The sequence below is a fragment of the Anticarsia gemmatalis genome, chromosome 13, assembly GCF_050436995.1.
Source record: "Anticarsia gemmatalis isolate Benzon Research Colony breed Stoneville strain chromosome 13, ilAntGemm2 primary, whole genome shotgun sequence".
In the NCBI taxonomy this organism is placed as follows: Eukaryota; Metazoa; Arthropoda; class Insecta; order Lepidoptera; family Erebidae; genus Anticarsia; species Anticarsia gemmatalis.
In genome coordinates, this window is record NC_134757.1 from 1,564,543 (window position 1) to 1,589,126 (window position 24,584).

The following is a 24,584-nucleotide window of genomic DNA, read 5'->3' on the forward strand; positions in this document are numbered from 1 at the left end:
AATTAATCAATCCAACATTTAAAAATCGTTCATCCTTGGGTTTAGCCAAAGTGACATTTCACTTTTGTGACAAATGTCAGATATGCATTGTCTATGATTTTTGTCCATGAACATAGACAAAAATATAGATTTTCTTCGGATATGGCCGCTGTATCGGCAATACAACATCTGCAATGTTTTGTAAATTCATTTTTATAAAATGAATAAAGTGTTTTTTACTTATGTATAGTAATTAGCGGACCGTGTACAGTGCTGTGATATTTGTAATGGATGCAGAGAACGAGTACGAAAGAAAGAAAGTTCGTGATGCAATTCAAACGATAGAGACTATTCAGTCCATGATCGACGTTTCAGCTGATAGACTCGAGGGTTTGAGGACACAATGCTCGACAAGCGCCGAGCTGACGCAGCAGGAGATCCGGACCCTGGAGGTAGGAGAGTTAACCTTCACGAATCGTTATATATGTAAGGGAAATAGGCAATGCCCTTGAAAGTATTATTCGGTGAGGCCGGGATTCAAGGATTTTGCTGCACTCAAGGACTGGGGTGAATAGTTCAATGCCGTAGTAGAAATCGTTGGCGTACGCGCGCGCCGCTCCCTCTCACCTTGAGTGTTTACTTTTTTAATTTCACGCAATGAAAACACGACAGATATTTCGTTTAGATTTTTGAATTTGCTGCCACTTTTTGGTTGGAAATGGGATTGTAACTTCGATTTTAGCACGTAAATGTTTGAGAAAATGTAGGTTTATGTGTTAGTAATTAATTTTATGCGAAATGGTATGTTATATACATTTTAATGAGAAAAATAGTGCATTCCTGAGGAGAGAGTGGAGTGTGTTTGATCAATAGCAAGGAATTTACTGTTCTACTCTTATACTGTTACAGATAACATAAATACTGGTTAGATTTCACAATTCAATTACATTTCACTACATACATACTGGCATTCTATTATTAATTGTGAGTTTTCCTCCTTAGTGATTACTACCTTATTATGTTGGTAATACATTCTACCTTTTCAGGCAATAATTATTATGATTTAAACAATATTTAAGAATATTGATCATGCTATTTATGAATTAAGCTGAACTACATTTTATGTAATATTCTTTTGCTATAGTTAACTTATTATAACAGTATATTAAGTACATAAAAATGAGAACCTAATTTTTTAAACCAACTGTAGCATAGCCTACTTATCTTTTTATTTCACAGTTGACTTGATCACTCTTTGACAGAAGATAATAATCATACATCAATCTTATTACCTATTAAAGTTGCACTGAAAATGATTCTATGTTAGCATCTTATAGTAACAGTACTACCTACTTACCAACACACCATAACAAATAAACTTTCTCATGTATATTTTATTCATAAATTCATAAACTAGTGGCTGAATCAACCTCACTCAGGTTTGCCATATGTAATAAAGTATAGCACCTATATTCACCTGGAAACTACAATACTTGTGAAGTTTTTCTTTACTGAATCTAGGGTCAGGAAGAACTTTTTAAAAATTTTCATTCAAATTCTCACCTTTTCGATTAGGTATTGTTAGTATTGCAATCAAAATACTATAGAATAATAATTTTGTACTTTTTCTAGATATTGTAATCAGTGATGTCATTCAATAGACATTTGCAATAATATTTGGGCCAGATTACAGATAATAGTAACCTATTTAAAACTTTTACATCAGTAACATGTATTTTTGAAAAAAAAATTTTTATCTTCTAGGTGCTAAATTGAAAATTGTTTGTTTTTAGATCTTACTATGATACCGTATATCTAGTTCTATTCTCATTTACTGCATTTTGTCTGAAACCATAATTTTTCGAGTTGGAGACATTATTTTCAGTATTTATTTAAAATCCAACTTCATAATTTGTTAACGAAATTAGGTATCCATAAAGCATATTTCTCTACCATTGCTAAATAATATACTGTCTGCAAAAAATATGTTTTATCAACATAGAATCAGTTTCAACCAATATTTTCCTGTTTCATAAAATTCATTGTCATCTGTAATCTAATACCATGAAGAGCACTTGAACTTCAATAGGCATACTATACAACATACCATTTACAAAGTATTATAAAAAGTGATTATCTTCCACATTCCAAGAGGAATCATATAACACTATCAATTCTTATAAAAAAGGTGTGATAGCTTCCTTTTGTACCTTTAAATTTAATGAGATTCATTCATAGTATGGCAGTTATATTTAAAAAACTGGTTTAATCACTCACCTAGTTATAGTGTGAGTCACAGGTCCCCAATGTGAGGTAGAAAAACAATTCATGGCTCATTATACCATTATCAAGTTTGGCAAGCCTTAATATTATCATATAATAGAGCACTGTTCAAGGCAGTCACTTTACTACTAGTCAGTAAGTAGGTACTATTAGTATTTGAATCTTGCAAACCAAAATAAAATACATCTATAGATGAAGACTGATTTGGTAGATGGTCCAGTTAAGACGTGGCCATAACATGACTTATTAATGAGTGCTACATACCTTAGGAATAGTAGCAAATAAATATTATTTATTATATCAGTACAAACATGTTTAAATCACTTTATTGACAATCAAGCCTTTCCTTAAATACCACATTGTTTTTTCTCGTAGTATAATGTTCAAATTATATCTTCTAGTCATTAAGGAGAGAATATTGTCAGAACTCGATACATGGGTAGCCCTCTCAATGGAAATTGGGTGGTAATAGGTTAAATTTATCCATTAAGATTATATCACCCCTGGCTAGGGTTTGTAACAACTGTCCATCAGTTTCAAACTCAATATTACAATTACACCGGTATAATCAAAAACAAAATCATTTATCACATCTTAAGCAGTCACTCAGTGTAAGCTCAACAAACATTTGTCATAAGATTGCCTGCAATGTGTCATTGTAGTTATAATACTGTCAACAATGGATCGGCTGCTACAGCAATGTGATTCAATGCTAATGCAGATATGTCTCGACAAATTATTGAGGCTTAGTTAATAAGTTTGATGTGCAATTTGTTTAAATTAATGTTATGATTGATCGGAATGCCGTTGGAAATAAATGACTTTTAAAGACTTCTCTTGGGCATGTTGTATTAAATCTTGTAAAACAACACAGTACAGTAACAAGTACAGTTTCATTACCAAATACCTATTATAATGAATATCAAAACGTAAATTTCTGTACATATCATTTAACAGTGGATGGGTTCCTACAGCAATGTGATTCAATGCTAATGCAGATATGTCTCGGCAAATGATTGAGGCTTAGTTAATGAGTTTGATGTGCAATTTGTCTGGATTGATGATTGTAAGCAATGTTATGATTGATTGGACTGCTGTTGGAAATATATCATTTTTAAAGAGCTCTTTTGGGTCCTTAAGGTTGTAGAAAATCCTGTGAAACGATGCTCAGTACAGTTTGATGGGTTGAATTCCCAAATATTTAGAAGTTTATTTTACTGTCAACAGTAGATGGTTTCCTATAGCAATGTGATTCAATGCTAATGCTGATATGTCTCGACAAATTATTGAGGCTTAGTTAATGAGTTTGATGTGCAATTTATCTGGATTGATGGTTACTGATGATGATTTGAAGAATGCTGATTACTAATTTATGATTTTTTAAAGACCTATTGTGTAAAAGGATTACAATTTTAATATTCATATCTATATGTTGTGGATTTGATTTACATTTTTCAGATAAATCAAAAACCTATCAATTAGTGTGTAACTGTATTAAGTTTTTCGGACCTAACTGTATTAAATACCCATGATTGAAATGCTGAAAAGATTATGCAAAAGAAATAATCGAATAATGTATAAAAAATCCGCAAAATCCGTCCTTTTAAACTGTATACGAAAGTTTGAGTAGTTACATTAACCAAAGAAAAATAAGTGTGCTTTTATTTTAGAAGCTCCCTTTCTCCCTTTTAAACTGTAGTACCTACAAATATAGTACTTATATGGTTTAAAACCGCAAGTCCAAGTTCCAACAAAGTAATTAGCACCATCTCATTACTGTTTACCACTAGATAAATGTTTATTTATTGCACATATTTGTTAGATAAACAAGTTTACAAACAAACCGTTTGTATGTAAATAGTGTTCTTATACAATTAGTACACATGTCATAACAGTCACATGCTTATTTTATTGTGTTGGACGCTATTATTACTGTATATAGCGTAAATCGGAAGACTGACGCGGTTAAGTGCCGCTTGCAAGGTTAAGTTATAGATAGGGCTACTTGTGGTACTACTTATTCTTATACGTTTTTGTAGTCATCAACTTTTGATAGCCGATAAGCGAACCTGTAGCGTGATTTCTTTGACTCGGCATAGCCTTGTACCAAGCGTATGACATTAAAAACAACTTGAATAGTAGTTCTCGAAGTATAATGAGCGAAATAGGCGGGCGCTGAACAGATTTTCATACAAAATTTCTCGAAAATACTACACCCTGCTTACCTACTATTGGCATAGTCAGCAGCAGCACTTCGGGTTGCTTTGTTCGAATGCCATTTGCTCCATTTACAAAATATAATCAAAATATTTATTTGGTCTGAGAATGGAAACCGCAAGAATTGAAGTCATTGCGGTCATCAAATAAACATAAACAACATGACACACGTGGCGTTAGTTAGCCACAATAACAAACTTTTAGTTCCCACTCACCAACACTATCTGTAAAAGACACTTTTAAAAGCTTTCATGGACGGCCAACAGTATTCTGATTCCATCTATTTACTGATTTACGAACAGCCTGACTGCACTACTGAAGCTTGCTACACACATATTCGGCATTAATCGGGCCAGCCGGTTAACCGAAGAATGCCCGGTTTTTTTTATGAGTTTAAACGCTTTTCAATAGATAAACTACCGCTAAATGTATCTCAGAAACCGGGGCGGGGGTAAGCGGAGTTGAATCGGCACAAGCCGAACAAGTGCGTCAAGTCAGTTTTGTTGTTCGATAAATAATGCCAAACCAAATATATGCGTAGCAAGGCCTATTCAAAACTCTTCCATTCGCTATTTCTAAGTTAATGTATAATGTTTGTGTGTTCCAGGGTAAACTAGTGAAGCACTTCTCGCGCCAGCTGGTGATCAAGGCCAGCTTCCGCGAGGAGTTGCGCCGGGAGCTAGTCGACGTGCCCTGCCTCGCGCAGTGGCTGCGTGTGGTCGGCCTCTCACCGGATTCCATCGAGGTAACCTTTTTAAACCAAGAACTCTTAAGTTGAGTTGTATTGTAGCTGTAGATACCTTAAGGGTGGATATCACATTTCTAAGACAAGTAGTTACCATCCATTTTGAAAGAAATTATATTGTTCCCTTAGTCACCTTTTAGTTGTGATTGATCTTTGCAGTTATCCAAAAGCCATTTTATCTGTTATTTGTGGTAACGACATCAATAAGAGGAAAACACTGAGCGCCATGTTACCGCGGCCGCAGCTAGTAGACGCACAGACTTACATCGTAAACGTGGTCACACGGCCTGGCCTGCATATAAGCTCCAAAGACTTAATTACTGGATAAAAGTGGCAGCAGCAGCGCGGGAAATACATAGATTTGCTGGTGATCAGAATGACGGCCTGAGAGAAATACTAAATGCATCCCGCGCTGCTGCGTTAGACTAGGTTCTGTCTAGAACCTAACACTTTCGTGCTTTATTTAACAGGCCCTCAAGCCCAAACAGCGCAGGAAATAAAAGTTAATATCCTTTGGTTAGACTTCGTTTATACATGATAGTTGTATACCTGTGCTGTATGTTACGTGTACAATAACTACATATTTAGGTACAAAAACAAACACGCTCAACGGAAATAAAGGCATCACTGATTGACGCATACAAACAGTAAACTTAACTTTTCCGCCTCATAGAGTTATGTACCGAAATATAAAGCGTGCGTAACAGATACGACGGACGAAATCGAAAAAGATAACACGCGATTATGTGCTATGACGTCACGATATTTACGTCATAACTTTACACATATATTATTGAATTAGGTCTCATGTTATAGGGGGCGGGCCATGTGCTTGATACTGAATCAATTTAAGAGATTAGTTAGAATTTGTATGATAGGAAATCCCGATGCGTCGATAGTAATAACCCCACAGTAAATATTTAAACAATGAGTAAGCTTTGTTTTATTGTAGTTTTCTTCACAGGTCGTATTGCAGAAACTTTCGTAACTCGCGGAAAGTAAATTAACAAATTTGAATTATCTGTGCTACAACCACACCACGATGCCGACAAAATGTTGTTGCGATGCGGTCTCGATTTGGTAGTATGAAACACGTGGTCCGTATGCGTGTAAATTGTATCTAATTTCAACAACAACACGTTTCAAAATACGATCTTAGGCCATCTAGGCGCGATGGTAATTCGTTTTCCGAAAAAATTAAGCTATTCAGTAAAAAAAAATTGGGTTAGTTGTACTTCTAACTTCACCATCCTGTGATTTTTTGACGACAATGTTGATATCAAACTCTTAATGGGTTTGTTCAAGTTGTGAGTTTTGCCAAGTTTAACTCTTACTTGATTTTAATAATAGCGACGAGTGGTAATAAATCCTTTTTACATAAACGCATTTGTTCTCTGCAGCATGACTACGCACCAAGTAACACGGCCTAAGAAACAACAACTACAACCAAAAAACAGTAAAAAAAGATAATTATTTACAACGGCGTTACTTGTATTTATCGTGTAAATATAACACTAAAAATATTGACATTATCTACTAGATACAATAAAAGTAGTGAGTAATTTTGACGCAGGATGCACACCTATTTATGTAGCATTAAACGTGTGATAACACATGAAGAGATTAAGAGGTAATTAACCTTAAAGATCGTATCTTAGATCCGTTGTTTTCATGTTTTTGTTCAATCATGATAAGCTAAACACCTGTTTCGACGTGAACAGTTATGAATAAGTACGGGATATTGTCCATTAATAGCGTTAAAGATGTTTCAATTGAACAAGCTAATTCGGCGGTGGCGAGTCAGGCCAAACAGCTGCAATTACTGCAAATCTATACTGATATTATAAAGTAGATAATAATATTACAATTATCACGTCAAAAGATATGATTCAAAAAGTCTCTAAATCTCGACTTCAGTTTGTAGCTATTGGGTTGAGAATTTAGGCGACTTAGCCGACTCCTACTTAGTTTGAAGAAGGAGATTTTCCTAAGACGCTACTGTTCCAACGTCCCTTTACGAAGATTAAAATATGACACTGACAAACTAAAATGCCTCCATGTTTCGCCAAATAAACCTATTCAATTATCCCTCAATTTTGGTGCAAAACCATACTTCAAATGATGACTGTCCTATAAAAAGGTCCTTAGCAACTCCTATGAAAACCAAATAGAAACTTAATACGTACATTTCATGAGGTGATGGTAAATTCCACCAGCGGTGAAACATGGTGAGAGCCCGCGCTCCTCCCAATTACACAGATCGATGCATTCGAATTTGCATCACTCATGGCCAGTTGCACTCACTGATTGGTTAACTATCTTGTTAAGTAATACGGTCTACTTGCAGTACACGTTTTAAACCACTATGAAAGGTATTTCAGAGACCTGATATAAGTAGAATCTTATTAGACATAGGTGTCTTGTGTCACTTTTCGATTTAGAGCTCTATAATGTTATCACCATTAAGTTGGAGGTTCGTTTCTATCTACCAAGTTTTTAGTAATTTTTACTTGGAGAAAGCTGACAAGTCTTTAAGACAGAAACGATCAGAGATCTAAGTATTCACCTCACACGAAATCGAGGGTTCGAACCGAAGGCAATACACCAATAACTTTTCGAAGCCACGTGTGTAGTGTTAGAAATAGTTATCATTTGTTCTAACGGTGAAGGAATACATCGTGATAAAACCTCGCATACCTAAGTGTTCTCTAAAACAGTTCTCAAGGAATGCAGTCTTTCCCTGGCGTCCATTTGGGCAGCGTGGTGGAATCAAGGCTCAACTCCTCCCTCATCCCGGGAGGAGACCGTTGCCCAACAGTGGGATAGGAGGATAGGAATAGTTTTATTAATGTACTGTGTTGTATGCAGGCGGTCCGCAGCCGCGTGTCGTCGCTGGAGTGCCTGCGGGAGCGCTCGGACCACGAGATGCGCGCGCTGCTGGCCGGCGCCCGCGACGAGGAGGTGCTGCGGCTGTGCCGCGCCATGCACCGCTTACGAACTTATATCGGTATGTTTTAATACACTTCTGAAATGAATTACATGTGACATTGCCTCCGAGTCGCATTGGTTAAGATCGCCATGCTACTGCATAGGGAGGTCGTGGGTTCCATTCCCACAGGGAACATTTATTTGTGCGATCCACAAATAGCTGTTTAGGGTCTGGTTGTACTTCATACAATCATCGTAACCTAATGTCAAACATGGGTGCAAAAATGGTGTGGTTTTGCTAACTTATCCTGCTAGTTTTATATTGTGGCTCGAAAATATTACGATCCACGCCACTTACTAAAACCTATTTTTATAAGGAAAATACCTCAATAAGTATAATATTTTGGTACCTAATTACAATTGGTAACGGATTTGAAAGCAACTAACTAGATTCATCGACTATGTCCTCATCCTGTTTATTGCTTGTTATTTAAAATATATAAACAGATGGTGTTGACAATTAATAATGAGAATTATTCACTCATTACTGATTAAATAAAAATACAATTTGTTCTCGTCGTTCTTGTGGTGGTAGGTTTAGAATATACAATTCTCTGATCTTCTACTGCATTTTTTTCTTTTAATTAACTTATTATAATGAAATATTCCACTAGAAATAACCCGGAAACAAACATAACTTCATGTAGTATTTATGTTTTTTTATTCTGGCACTAAAATTAAAATCTACCCGTATCAGTCAGTGTTTTCACCAAAATTTCTTCCTTTTGGAACTTATAACTTTCTGACTCAAGATCTGGTAATTTTTAAATTTCACTATGCTATGGTTTCCATTGATCAAGTATATTATCCATACTAATATTATAAATGCGAAAGTAACTCTGTCTGTCTGTCTGTCTGTCTGTCTGTCTGTCTGTCTGTCTGTCTGCTACTCAATCACGCCTAAACTACTGAACCAATTTGCATGAAATTTGGTATGGAGATATTTTGATACCCGAGAAAGGACATAGGCAACTTTTTACCCCGGGAAAATGACGCATTTCCCGGGAAAATTCAGGTGGCGAACTAAATCGCGAATAATCAATATTATAATGACATTAGATTAACAAAATTCCGTTGTCATGGCAACTGTTTTAATGGCGGATATGCCTTAGGGCGACTTCGTTATAATAATATTAGAGATATAAATAATTTTAAGAATATTTTTCGTGAAAAAGAAGCATATTTTATATCATCACGCTGCGACCAATAGAAGCAGAGTAACAGTAAAAAAGTGTTACAAAACCGTGGAAAATTCTGACCCATTCTCTTTTATGTGACGCAAGCGAAGTTGCGCGGGTCAGCTAGTATTTAATAATAAGATAATTCACCACTCTTTTCGTTTTTGCAGAGGCGCTAGGTCGCGGCGAAGGTAACGCAGAACTACAACTGTTCTGGGACTCGTGGGAGCGCCATGCCAGGGCTTCGCCCCGCGCTCCTAGAGCGAGGCATGCGAACGAACAGCATAACTCCAACTCTAAGAAAGGTACGTCAGAGGACTTGCCTAATGAGGCTTCATAAATATTCAGTTGGGAGCTCTATTTCGCAATATGTGACAATCTTATATTCACTCAAGCGAAAAATTGATGAATATCTTAAATTGTATTAGACCCTAAAATGATTTCAAGTATAGTGTTTGAAGTACTAGTACATTGATTACGCGATTCAGGATTATCGCCGTCATTTACTAATACTTATGTTAGCAGTTAGATGGTGTTGTTCTCTGTTTTAAGTAGTTAAGTGTACTACACATTTTTATCATATTGTATATGAGTATATATTAATTAATATGTAATGTGTGTTGTCTTAGTGGCGGGCGGCAAGTCCCCTCCCACGCCGGCGAGCAAGCGCAAGCAGAACTCGTCGCTCCCGCCGCCCGCTGCGCTCACCAAGTCACGCTCACACGAGTCACAGCTCTCCGTCAGACCTGACGCTTCCGACCTCAGGTAACATACCATTTAATATTTATATTTCATTTTTAAGTACAAGTAATATTTCGAATATTTGCTCGACATCATACATCATTATTGGATAACTCACGAGCAGTAATTTGATTCTAAATTAAGCAAAACTTGAACTATGATAACTAAATGAACCGAAAGTATTTTCATATGATTATTCCCCTTATCATAAGATTTTATTTGTATCCTGTATAAATCTTAATAATCACATTTCGATAAGTTTTATTTCCCTCAATGTAAACTGAGGATTATTTTAAACAATGCTTCAGATCTTGAAGGATTCTCATAGTAGTCAATATTCAGTCTTTCAACACTGAACGAAACGATCTAAATCATAATAAGTATAACTAAAGTTCATGTTTGTTATTTCAGTGATAACAGCCAGTCATCAGCTGTAGGCACGGCGGAGGGCTCGCCGCCCGCGTCTCCGCACGACACCGAGTCCGAACACACGCCGTTACATCGACCACTCGCCTATTACAATAATAATGTGAGTTTATTATCTAAATAACAGATTTTAAAGCAGAATAATGTACTTTCTAGATATTCGTTGTTCGGTATCTGCATACCCACTTGTCAAGGTATCTTTTACGCATAAACTTTAGCATAATAATATTGCCTGCAGAAAGTCTAACCAACAAAAAAATAATGCAGAGGTGACATGGTTTGTTGTCTGTCACTTACGTGCGTGCGTTTAACGTATACGTGCACGTAAATACATTTTTCTATTTTCCCAAATTTGAAAGGTAAATAAAATGTACTTGCAAGTATAGATACTTGCAAGTACACATTTTATTTACAACTGTTCATGTAAGCAAAAAAAAGATCAAATATTACATGACCTGCACCCGCAGGCGGTGTCGGCCATGGCCCCGGCGGCGCCGCGCTCGCCGCGCACGCCCACGGTGTCGCGCTGCATGGCGCACGACATCGCGCACCGCTTCACCAAGAAGTTCAACATGATCGCCACCTGCGACTTCTGCGACAAGCAGATGCTGTTCGGCGCCGGCCTCAAGTGCAAGGAGTGCAAGTTTAAGTGCCACAGGTACGCTAACTGTTATTAGAAAATACACTTTTTACTAGTACTCAGCTTTATGTTACTGATTAAGCATTCTTTGGTCTATTAACACTGGTAGGGAGTGTGTAAAAAGTTTTTTTACTCTAACAGCGTTAAGCTTTTATGAGCCTTAATACCAACGTAAAATCACTTTAAAATGCCGATAGCAACTCTAACGAGATAATTATTCAAGTTATAATTAAAAACTATTATAATAATATAAAAAATGTGCTTATTCTAAATCATTTAAATTTTATTAAATTAAAACCATGTCTATTTTTGTTATAGAGATTGTGAAAGCAAAGTACCTCCGTCGTGCGGGCTACCTCCTGAATTTGTGGATGCTTTCAAAGAAAAAATCCACAAAGACGGTAAGCCAACATCACTATCACAGTTGCCATGCGCAATTTTTCGATGACCCATGCTTAGAAGCTCTATAAATTTTACTATTGATGTGTAGTCCTTAATGTAATGTTATGTTTGTTAAATTGTACAGGTTACTACGGGTATGTGTCTCCTGTGCCGGGTCGAGGCGCAGGCTTCCTCTCATCCATCACCCGGCGGCGACACCACGCACCACCTCCTCCTCATCATACGGTAACTATTTATTATTTTTTAACCTAAAAATAAAAATTTCAACTTACGGTCGATTACGAATTGTTCGACCAGTTTTATAAAGGAATGTAAATCTGATAATGTGTGAAGAATCTGTTAAAACGACTCTCCGTTACTCGTCGAATAAAATTAGATGATGCGAGGAAAGAATATTTTTTTTTTATACGGACTATAATGCACGTAAATGTTATTTTTCTCTTAAACTATTTACAGCACTAAGAAAAAATAAACGCACGATCGTTGCGTTGTGACGACCACCTAAAAATCTTCGCTATGTTTGCCTTGATACTGGCAAGTAAAATCTGTCTCCCTTTCTTACCTAGTTCCATGAGAGTACTAACGCAACACTTTCCCCTCTGCAGCAGGGTCCGGACTCGTCATCGAACACGTCGTCGTGCAACAGTTCGACCCCCTCCTCCCCGGCGCTGGCGCCGCCCATCACCCCCCACCACCAGCACCACGTGCACCACCCCCCTACCACCAAGCAGCAGTTCCACTTCCCTGGTAAGTGCACATATATTAGAAAATTACCAATAGCTGATACTAAGCCGCTTCATTGAAGGTGATAGATAAACACAAGGCACATAATAATATGCTAGGCAGGAAGTGCGTTGGTTACATTTGCTACGTGATTCTGTTCTTTGACTTTTTGCTATATTCAGCCATATCGAGCTAAATGGCGCTCTCCACAACCTGTTAGCTCTTTGGACGTATTTATGAATCACTTACTTGCCTAAATAAATAATCATAGTGAATACAAGAACACATTTCCACTTAAACAAATTCATTTTATAGAAGAGGTAATCATTCGTACGAATACACAAACTCGCAAGTGTGATATTTGCGAAGTGGCGTATTTTCATACAGCTATTTAATACGAAACATTTTTTTAATACTATTGTTTTTTTCCAGAACTAAAGCCAGTGGTATCTAGTCCGAACCACAGCATAGGTACGCACATAAGTGTACAATCACCTGCGAGACAACAAGACCATAAAGAAGAATTCAATGCCAGTGTACGAAGCGGTAAGTAACATAAACAAAAGTTTACTATAAATACATTTACTAGATACCTCCTTTTTCATGTAACAAAAGGCGTACAAATTTGCCTGCTCGAAAGTGTTAAAAAATTTTATCGTTGTAGTAGAGTTAAATTATTTAATCTAGTCCTGTTTAAATAAAAAGTAGCTTTCACATATTATATGAATCAGGTGCATGATTATGATGACTTGACCCCAAACTCAAATGGCCCTTCACATGAATGATATTACTATGTAATGTTAATATAATGTGTTGTGTTCCGCAGGCGAGTCGTTGTCGGGCTCGGGCTCGACGGACAGCGGCGGGTGTCCGCGCGGCGACTCGCTGGACCTGTCCAACCAGCACGACTCGCGGTGGCCCCGACAGAATAGCGTGAGTATGCCATCCGTACATCACGCGTCGCAAAAATAAAGTTTCCATTGAGCTACGTGGTCTTTACTTACCTCAAATTATAGTTTATTTATTAGGGTTATTTTTTTACATTTACGATCGTTATAACTACAGTAAGATAATTTAACGATGTTTCGGGAGGTAGAGAAAGAAAAGAACTTGCCAAAAAAAAACGCAATATATTAGTTTATACATTGGTGTATATATTGATTACATTACACTATTTTTTTTTTAAATTGTTACGTCTTGGGAACATTTATATGCGTTTGAAAAAGTTTTGATTTTTTTTGTTGCAATAAGTGGCATTTTGACAAGGTGTCACCGGCTATAGCTTTATACAAGTTGTAAAACTAGAAAATCAATCGTTGTAAATTTTGTGTATTGCATAAATTTATATACTGAGATAAATTAAAAAAGTTAATGATCACTGAGAAAAAGTTAAACTATTCCTTTACATTTGTGACCCCAGTAACCTATATATAATACTAACCAATAAGCTATATGCTTACGACAGGAAATATCCTACAACAAAACGGACAAATTCGTAGGAAGAATCTTAGCTGGCCATAATCCAGTAATGTTACTATTGTTCACTATAGTTATAGTCGGTAGTCGGTAGGTATGCGTGCGGCGCGGTCGTCAACTGCTGATAACGCGAACATTGTTCCTGACGCTTCCTTTTGATAACTCACTGTCATTACTACATTATTGTTTACACAGTGGAAGTTTGTACAGAAAACTAGTTTAAAACTAAACTGTCCTAGTACTGGGCACGGGTCTACTTCTATAATTGAAGAATGGTTGACTCTTAAGTACTGTATAGACCTAGTAAATACAAAAAAAATGATAGCAACTCAGAGTGGGGAAATGTTTTAGACTAAAACATTTTCTATGTATGCATGTACTAAAACTTTTAGTACATGCATACATAGAAAATAATTAATTTAGTTTTCTGTCTTATATTAACGTTTACGTTTTAGATTAAAAAAATTAAAATACTATTTGAATATCTTTTATCATGCATTTGGTCTATTTCTATGACGGTAGCTTATTATACTGTACTAAATAATAAAAGAAAACGTTTCAATGTTATTTGAGATTCCACCTAAACTGCACGCAATCAAAATATGCGTAATTCAAAGTGTTAAACATATTAGTTCGTTAAACATCGATGGAAATTAGCACCAAATTACTTTGACTTCACTCAGTACACTGTGATACTAGTGCCTCATATCAGAGCTTTTGTTTGTACTATACTGTCCACCGTCAAACAATACAGTTTTATTTAACTATAAATAAACAAGTGAACAAAATATTTAAGTTACTTTACAAATATTAAGAACGTAAAATAGTGATTGAAAAAGAACAAGTTGTAATTTATTTGTGTTAAACTAGTGTAAATTGGTGTATGTTTTAAAAATGTCGGTATTCATTCGTAGACGTCAGCTGTTTGAAGAAGTGAGTGTGACTAATGTTTTAAATTAATCAACGATTTTGATACTTGGGTTTCATAAAAAAATATCTTAGCCTTAAATTTTTGTATGTCTTACGGCAATGTTGTATACAAGCTCCAGCTTACACCAGGTTAAGTTTTACAAATTATTCACTAAAATTTCCCTCGAGAATCACTTTATTTATTAGTAAAAACCGCATAAATATCTGTTGAGAACCTTTTGAGTTTATCGCGAACAGACAAAAACAAATTCGGAGAGGAGTCTTTATTTTTATAAAATTAAGTGATATTGGAGCCAAGAAGATAGATTAGAATTATTATATTAAGTAACATATGGTGTTAGATAAAGTTGCAATAGATAGCAACGTTCTGCTAAAAATCACAATTCATACTTGTTTTTCAATACTGGCTATATTACTAAGTGTCTGCAAGTCAGTTTTCCTAGATTAAAAAACTTGCCTTCTGTTCGTCAGCTGTCGATGAAAGAGTGGGACATCCCGTACGACGAGCTGCGGCTGTTCGAGGTGATCGGCACGGGGCGCTTCGGCACCGTGTACCGCGGCAGCTGGCACGGCGCCGTGGCCGTCAAGGTGCTGCACGTGCACTCGCTCTCCGACGACTGCGTGCCGCTCGATACGTTCAAACATGAGGTAATGTTATAACAAATTTAACTACAATTGTAACTAACCTTCAAAATAAACTTTTCGTCGGAAAAATCAAGGGTACTTAGTACTTAGATGGGTGCATAGATTAATTATTATTTATACAGTTCATCATGCGAATTCGGACCATATTTTAATAGCCGAATGCAACCACACACCGTTCTCGGTATCTTTTTTAAACGGAACTTTAAAACATATGTTTATTTATTGCTATGGTAGCGTCCTAGTTTAAAGCTATACAAGTCCTATAAGGTAGCTGTCTCCCGCAGTACACCTTGTTTCACCTGCTCTGAGATCATTGACTTCAGTAAGAGTGTCTTCTGCCTTTCGACCCACACCATTGTCCAAGCTATCTTAATGACAATGCAGGAAAAAGTATAAACATTGGTGGTGTCCCCAGGTGGCGACGTTCCGCAAGACCCGCCACGAGAACCTGGTGCTGTTCATGGGCGCCTGCATGAAGCCGCCGCGCCTCGCCATCGTCACCTCGCTGTGCAAGGGCATGACGCTGTACACGCACATCCACCTGCGCAAGGACAAGTTCACCGCCAACAAGAGTGTCATCGTCGCGCAGCAGATCTCACAGGTACACACTAATATACTCACCTCGCTGTGCAAGGGCATGACGCTGTACACGCACATCCACCTGCGCAAGGACAAGTTCACCGCCAACAAGAGTGTCATCGTCGCGCAGCAGATCTCACAGGTACACACTAATATACTCACCTCGCTGTGCAAGGGCATGACGCTGTACACGCACATCCACCTGCGCAAGGACAAGTTCACCGCCAACAAGAGTGTCATCGTCGCGCAGCAGATCTCACAGGTACACACTAATATACTCACCTCGCTGTGCAAGGGCATGACGCTGTACACGCACATCCACCTGCGCAAGGACAAGTTCACCGCCAACAAGAGTGTCATCGTCGCGCAGCAGATCTCACAGGTACACACTAATATACTCACCTCGCTGTGCAAGGGCATGACGCTGTACACGCACATCCACCTGCGCAAGGACAAGTTCACCGCCAACAAGAGTGTCATCGTCGCGCAGCAGATCTCACAGGTACACACTAATATACTCACCTCGCTGTGCAAGGGCATGACGCTGTACACGCACATCCACCTGCGCAAGGACAAGTTCACCGCCAACAAGAGTGTCATCGTCGCGCAGCAGATCTCACAGGTACACACTAATATACTCACCTCGCTGTGCAAGGGCATGACGCTGTACACGCACATCCACCTGCGCAAGGACAAGTTCACCGCCAACAAGAGTGTCATCGTCGCGCAGCAGATCTCACAGGTACACACTAATATACTCACCTCGCTGTGCAAGGGCATGACGCTGTACACGCACATCCACCTGCGCAAGGACAAGTTCACCGCCAACAAGAGTGTCATCGTCGCGCAGCAGATCTCACAGGTACACACTAATATACTCACCTCGCTGTGCAAGGGCATGACGCTGTACACGCACATCCACCTGCGCAAGGACAAGTTCACCGCCAACAAGAGTGTCATCGTCGCGCAGCAGATCTCACAGGTACACACTAATATACTCACCTCGCTGTGCAAGGGCATGACGCTGTACACGCACATCCACCTGCGCAAGGACAAGTTCACCGCCAACAAGAGTGTCATCGTCGCGCAGCAGATCTCACAGGTACACACTAATATACTCACCTCGCTGTGCAAGGGCATGACGCTGTACACGCACATCCACCTGCGCAAGGACAAGTTCACCGCCAACAAGAGTGTCATCGTCGCGCAGCAGATCTCACAGGTACACACTAATATACTCACCTCGCTGTGCAAGGGCATGACGCTGTACACGCACATCCACCTGCGCAAGGACAAGTTCACCGCCAACAAGAGTGTCATCGTCGCGCAGCAGATCTCACAGGTACACACTAATATACTCACCTCGCTGTGCAAGGGCATGACGCTGTACACGCACATCCACCTGCGCAAGGACAAGTTCACCGCCAACAAGAGTGTCATCGTCGCGCAGCAGATCTCACAGGTACACACTAATATACTCACCTCGCTGTGCAAGGGCATGACGCTGTACACGCACATCCACCTGCGCAAGGACAAGTTCACCGCCAACAAGAGTGTCATCGTCGCGCAGCAGATCTCACAGGTACACACTAATATACTCACCTCGCTGTGCAAGGGCATGACGCTGTACACGCACATCCACCTGCGCAAGGACAAGTTCACCGCCAACAAGAGTGTCATCGTCGCGCAGCAGATCTCACAGGTACACACTAATATACTCACCTCGCTGTGCAAGGGCATGACGCTGTACACGCACATCCACCTGCGCAAGGACAAGTTCACCGCCAACAAGAGTGTCATCGTCGCGCAGCAGATCTCACAGGTACACACTAATATACTCACCTCGCTGTGCAAGGGCATGACGCTGTACACGCACATCCACCTGCGCAAGGACAAGTTCACCGCCAACAAGAGTGTCATCGTCGCGCAGCAGATCTCACAGGTACACACTAATATACTCACCTCGCTGTGCAAGGGCATGACGCTGTACACGCACATCCACCTGCGCAAGGACAAGTTCACCGCCAACAAGAGTGTCATCGTCGCGCAGCAGATCTCACAGGTACACACTAATATACTCACCTCGCTGTGCAAGGGCATGACGCTGTACACGCACATCCACCTGCGCAAGGACAAGTTCACCGCCAACAAGAGTGTCATCGTCGCGCAGCAGATCTCACAGGTACGTGCGAAAACATTATGTATCTAAGTTATTTAGTTATCACTAGTTATTCGGACATAATATATAGCAGAGCACTAATAGATGTTATCGGTCTTCGCAGTTAAAGAAAAAATAACATTTGTATTAAATAAACTGCTTCAGAGACAAAAAATCAGTCACCCGATATAGTATTAGTAAAATAATTCGACTAGTTTTACTAAAATTATATCGGATGACCGATTTTTTTAAATGATTAATTAGGTACTTATCAGATCCCGATCGTCGCAAATCTCACTATATTTTTATTACAGATTTTTATAAATATTCTGTCTAGTAAAGCGTTATTTAGCAAGAGTATGTGTTAAATTATAACATTTAATTTTGTTCTCAGGGTATGGGCTACCTGCACGCGCGCGGCATCATCCACAAAGACCTGAAGACGAAGAACATATTCCTGGAGAACGGGAAGGTGGTCATCACTGACTTCGGACTCTTCAGCGTCACCAAACTGTGCTTCGGAAACAAGTCAGTATTCGTTTGTACACATATCATCTAATATTATAATAATACTTTTATGATATGAGCGGTTAAAATGTCTAAATTTAATCAAAAAGTGTTCAATGCTTTCCTGATTTCTGATAACATATCGTTACTAGCTTACCTTCTACTATAATAAAAATAGATTTAACTATTTAATGTCCAACTGTTGGACAAGGGTCTCCTCCCGTTATAAGGGAGGGGGCCTTGGGTCCATCACGCTGGCCATCTGCGGGTCGCAGACTTTGCATACCTTCAAGAACTGTCAGGCATACAAGGATTTATCACTATTTTTTAATACACACATAACTTCGAAAAGTCGTTGGTGTTTACTTTAGTTTACTTTACGCTTCTGGAATATTGAGTAATAAATGCACGTTGGTTTGTTGCGCAGTCTCCGCGGCGACAGCCTGGGCATCCCGCCGGGCTGGCTGTGCTACCTGGCGCCCGAGCTGTGCCGCGCGCTCACGCCGCACGCCAGCCTCATCCTGCCCTTCTCCAAGGCCACCGACGTCTATGCCTTCGGGTATGTACACTCTATATACTAGATACACAACGCTATTTTAACACCCCAATAAACCTAATAATAAAAAACATTCTTAACAGCAATTTTCGAAACATTTGCTTACGCATAGGTCTAAGTTTGGCTAAACATTTCATTTCTATCTTCACTTTTTGCATAATTATCTTTTACTAGTAGTAAGATCTTTCTTTCATACTTAATTTCGATTTTTTTCTTTCACTTTCACTTTCATTAAATATCCCAAATAATCTTGTATTTCAGTACGGTATGGTACGAGCTTCTGTGCGGCGAGTACCCGTTCAAGAGTCAGCCGCCCGAGGCAGTGATCTGGCAGGTGGGCAAGGGCGTCAAGCAGTCACTTGCCAACATGCAGGCCTCTAGAGATATCAAGGTATGCAATACTATGATGCAAACAATAAAAAAAAATATACTGATTCTTTACTTTAACATATGAAAATAGAAGCTCAATTATGTGATATTTTTTGCTTTGGCATAATGTTTTTAGTTAATATTTCGGACAAAGAAACAATTTTTTATTGGGACGTTGATAATAGTCATCTCTGAAAATTACTTTTTCCATTGCGTCTCGTGAAAATTGTACGTATCAACACTTAAGAATGACTTAACAGCCGTATTTAAAATGCACTACAACATCCTGCTTAACAAATAATATGTTTATGTTCAGGACATCCTAATGCTGTGCTGGTCGTACCGCGCGGGCGAGCGGCCGGAGTTCCCGCTGCTGCTGAGCACGCTGCAGAAGTTGCCGCGCAAGCGCCTGGCGCGCTCGCCCTCGCACCCCGTGCACCTGTCGCGCTCCGCCGACTCCGTGTTCTGAGACCTGCTGCCCGCCGCCTGCGCCTACTACCTCGCCACCATCCGCGAGTGACCGGACGATGAGACACGGGCGGGGCGGGAGCGGGACGGTTGCGGGGACGCTACGTGGCGAGTGCGATGTGGGCGGTGTGACTACTTAGCGTGTGCGAAGTTGCTACGAGTAGTGTGCGGTGATGCTACGTGTAGTTTGCGGCTGCGTGGCGAGTGCAGTACGGTTTCGTGGCGTGTGTAGTACTGTTACGTGTAGTGTGCGGCTACGTGGCGTGTGCGCTACGGTTACGTGTAGTGTGCGACTACGTAGCGTGTGCGGTACGGTTGTGTGGCGTCGGCGTGTATGGGTAGCGTGTAATAATTTACGTTTCAAAATTTGTCGACATCTATGAGTATAACTTGTTTGTATACTTAAAAGTTGTATTATATTCTATGAAGGCAAGGTATTTGGTCTGGTTCACTACCGTATAGTAAGGTTGTTTATTACGTCATCACTCTTTTGAAAGAGATAATGGCACAAAAAAATAAGAGATCACAACTAATTTTCACACATAAGACATTTTCTTTAGTTAAGTGGTTATTTCATAGCTATTATAATAATTTGCTTTTGCTTATGTCCATCTATAAGTTCTTTTTTAGTGCAAGGAAGGGAATATCCACACTGTGTGTGGTTCTGGAACTACTGGTCCGTGTTTTTGCTTTAAATTAAATTGGTATTTAAAAATCTTGACAAAAAATTGCGTAATTCTTATAATTTTGTATAAAATTGATGAGTGATGACGTAATAAACGATTAGAATTGTATTATTCAAAGAAATGGCGCAAGTATATCGGACATGTAAAAATAATAATTTTATTTATTTATATTTTTTATTGTAAAGTCTTTGCAACGAATTGGGAGTGCAGTAACGATTATTTAAATTATTATTTTTTAAGTTATTTATTTAATTTAAAAAACAAGACTTCAATACCGAATTTTCATGTTAATTTATTTGAAATAAATGTAACAATGACATAGATTCTAAACGAACACAATTATGGAATACAATAAAGACTAAATAAACATTAAAATATAAGAATATAGTAAAGAAACTATGAAAAGACAACCAAGTTATGAATTGTTACTCCCAGATTGTAATAACGAGTTATATAACAGTATAACATAACAAACGGGTTATCGCTACTTAGTATAATGTTTATAAATAAAGTGTAAAATATGTTAATATGTACGTCTCTTGTAAGTAAATCTTGATCTCTGATTAACCGATAGAAATAAATTATATTTTCGTAATTAAAAGTAATTAATTAATTAAATGAAAAAAAAGAGAAAAAAACGGAAAAATGACTGCTTTGTTGATAGATTGTAAATACATGTACAGTGTTACGATTTTGCTGTGATTGTGTATTAGTGCACTGATCTTTTTATAGAGAACATATTATATTTTGTCATTTTAATATCGTAAACAGAATACATACATGTAAGCTAGATTTAAATAGGCATAAAGTAGTTTTCATTGTTACATAGAATAAAGAAAACAGTCTGAAAGCAATACATACCCGTATAAATCATAAAAGTAAAGATACGAGACGTAAGGGAGGAACGCAATAAAATAAACATAAAATTCTGTGTAATTACTAAGATAACTAATAATTGTCTTCAAGTAGATCTTTTTAATGTAAAATAAACAGTGACTATGTGTTACAAAGATCAGTGCATTAAATAAATGAAGTATTCAGTCTTAAATATTAGCATAAGAGTTGACATCTTTCATACCTACTGCATTGTTTTTACAGGATTTTTCATAAAATGTTCTATATTAGTCCCCTCTGTGGTACGAAATACGAATTTATTTGATATTTCATAGTATAAACAATAGTTTATTTAAATGTATAGAGTCAAAATTTTAGTAATGGTTTATGTGAAATTGGAGTTTAGAAACGCCTTGTATAAAACGTAAATGACTATTCAATTAGTTCAGTAGTTGAGGTATCGGTAATAACACTGAACAGTAGAGTCCTACTTATGGGCTTACTCTTGACAGAATCGAATTCGATTCGAACCAGATTCGACCTTATGTCAAATCGTACTTTAATATTCCAAACTAGCACATGATCAAACACTGGTTTAACCTTTCGTATGCCAGAACGCAGGTGTGCGCGCCAATTTTTGAAGCTTCGTATGCATTCGCATGTATGACCGTAGATCTGCGCGATATAGACGCAACGCGCGTTTAAAATGACGCGGCAGATGAACATTTTTGATGCGGCGGGGGTCCGGCATACAAAAGATTAAAATACAAATTATGAAAATCAAACAATTCTATTAGATTCATTATAAATCAGTATTCAACCACATGCTAGTTTTACCTCGAATCTTTTTCAACAGAATTCGAGTTCGATTCTGTTTAGAGTAAGTCAACTGACATACTGTTGAACAATAGTCAGTCAAAATATATCATAAAAGTTTGCCTTATTCATTTATAAGTACTCCTCAAACTGGTTGTATAAAATATACCTCCATGAACTCCAATTTTCTCATGACCATTAAAAAGAGATGTTTTGTAAATAAAAGAATTATAAACATTCCTTTTAGTAGGTTGTTGAGGTTTAAAACTTGATAGTTACTATTCAAATTAAGTGCATCTGTTTGTATCTTTTTAAAAGTTACCACTTTCTTATAACATTGCTAAGAGGCTTATTATTAGACTAGGCTGATTTAATACTGATCATGTTCCAGCTTTGTAGCGGGTTTATAAATTATTTTATTTTTTAAAGTGACCATAGTGTTCTTAGAGTAGTGCTGTAATTCTTTTGAATATCATGAAATTTAAGATTTTTCCTAAAATTTCTTGATGGACGGCTCATGACTTCTAGAAATCAATGGAAAAATCTGTCTGAAGAATTAAAATAATTAGAATCTTAATAAAAAATATTGAACCTTGGCGCCATTTATAGACCCGCTACACAAGTTATCATGAAAATCATCAATTAGCTGAAAATTATCATTTAAAATGAAAAAAAAATAACAGCTCATTATTTTATTGTTTACTAAATTATTGTTATAATGGAAATTGTTCTGGTCACTCGACTCCTATTATGATAGTTGTAAATACGGTGCAGTGGCGTGACGTCACTGCACATAGGATAGACCGCGGCGCTGCCTCGGCTTGTAATATATATTTATTAGACAGAACAATGGTTGGTTGCAGACGGATGTAGTTTTACATTATGTATTGAGATTCAAACGATTAGGTTAGTTGCATTTGCCAAAATAAATTTCCCATCACTGTTAGTGGTTGTTTTATTTCTTGTAGACATTGTTAGCTATAATTCAGGTTAAACTATACTTCAACAACTTTGGTATGCATGATGTTTTTACAATAAAGTAGCAGCATCAAACAGGTCACTGTCAGCTGCATACACATGCGGGTCATTGATGTTCTGAATTCTTAATTTTGCTTTACCTCTGTGTCCTTGCATTTAAGGCTCTATACTAATTTGTTGGGCTATAGAAGAAAAGACAAAATTAATTATAAATATATATTTATTAAAATAAAATACAATTTTCTTATACATTATGATACATGTCCAGCCAGTGTACTTGCAATATTAGTACACATACTCTTTATTTCATCACTAGCGAGGTACTCACATGCTAATATAGCATTTCCTAAAGCAATTGTTTCTCTTGTAGTTTTAGCTTTTATCCAGATCCTGCCGTTCATGCCAGCGGCTAACTCAAATGGCCATTCATTTTTCAATGAGTTCAGTAATGGACATTCTGGGTTTAATATCTTTCTTATTAAGTTTAGGGAACATTTGAATACAAAGCCATCTTCCAACACACCGAGACGACCCTGCTTCCCATGTGAATCTACGCAAACTATCTCCGGCTCCATATCCTTACTGGCTACAAGCATTTTAGCATATACCACATCTCCTATATTTACTTTTGGCTTGTTCTTCTTCGTCGCACCTTCAAACGACAGGTAACACAAAGACGCAGAGCAATGGCTGCCGACATCAACACGAAACACGTCTCCCGCTTTTTGAATCACTGTCCCTATAACATTCTCTCCTCGAGCTGGTATGTACCGTTTCTGATAGTTGTCCACCCAATACGTGTTGGGCGCTCGCTTTTTCAATCTCCCTGCTTTTGTAACAAAAATGCCATCGACTTCTTTCCGTAATCCCGGACCTAGTAAAACTTTGCTCTTCTCTCCGGCTATGGCAATTTCTTCACACTGGTCTCCCGGTAAAACAACGTCCCCGACTGCGACTTTCATTTTATATCAGGAATATCGATTCTCATTCGTTACAAAGCACTTACTTTATTATAAAATCTCCTGTGTTGTAGTATAACCTAACCACGTTTGTTTTGACAGTTCATGGCAGTAACACCACTTTGTGTATGACTGACTTGTTGATAAAAACTATAAAAAGCTACGTTTCAGTTATACAATTTATTGTTATCGAAGATAGAAATAAAGAGCATGACAATTACGATGATAATGTTAAGTTATTGTTTGTTAAGTTAAAATACTCTATGTTTAAAATAGATTAGTGCCAAATCATCAACTCGTC

The 24,584-nt window shown here is 38.0% G+C and overlaps 2 protein-coding genes across 2 annotated transcripts; one reads left to right on the forward strand and one right to left on the reverse strand.

The window, feature by feature from the left end:
- Window positions 1-117: 117 nt before the first annotated feature.
- On the forward strand, window positions 118-23,292 carry ksr (kinase suppressor of ras). The gene is made up of 18 exons (XM_076121556.1): window positions 118-431; window positions 5,087-5,224; window positions 8,093-8,231; window positions 9,561-9,695; window positions 10,020-10,155; window positions 10,543-10,660; window positions 11,025-11,215; window positions 11,516-11,598; window positions 11,724-11,824; window positions 12,205-12,346; window positions 12,755-12,868; window positions 13,149-13,255; window positions 15,200-15,376; window positions 15,789-18,134; window positions 18,505-18,638; window positions 19,045-19,176; window positions 19,435-19,564; window positions 19,859-23,292. Exons 1-18 carry the CDS (start codon window positions 267-269, stop codon window positions 20,009-20,011), a joined length of 4,641 nt encoding a protein of 1,546 aa, XP_075977671.1. The 5' UTR covers window positions 118-266; the 3' UTR covers window positions 20,012-23,292.
- Window positions 23,293-23,526: 234 nt separating this feature from the next.
- On the reverse strand, window positions 23,527-24,415 carry Rrp40 (exosome complex component Rrp40). Its single transcript, XM_076121355.1, has one exon. The coding sequence runs from the start codon at window positions 24,284-24,286 to the stop codon at window positions 23,576-23,578; it is 711 nt and encodes a 236-aa protein (XP_075977470.1). The 5' UTR covers window positions 24,287-24,415; the 3' UTR covers window positions 23,527-23,575.
- Window positions 24,416-24,584: the final 169 nt, after the last annotated feature.

Bases quoted from the DNA above. Each gene is read 5' to 3' on its own strand.
- ksr (XM_076121556.1), top strand. From the start codon at position 267: ATGGATGCAGAGAACGAGTACGAAAGAAAGAAAGTTCGTGATGCAATT. The intron at 11,599-11,723 runs GTAAGCCAACAT...TAAATTGTACAG, and splicing joins AGAAAAAATCCACAAAGACG to GTTACTACGGGTATGTGTCT. The intron at 18,135-18,504 runs GTACGTGCGAAA...TTTTGTTCTCAG, and splicing joins TCGCGCAGCAGATCTCACAG to GGTATGGGCTACCTGCACGC.
- Rrp40 (XM_076121355.1), bottom strand. From the start codon at position 24,286: ATGAAAGTCGCAGTCGGGGACGTTGTTTTACCGGGAGACCAGTGTGAA.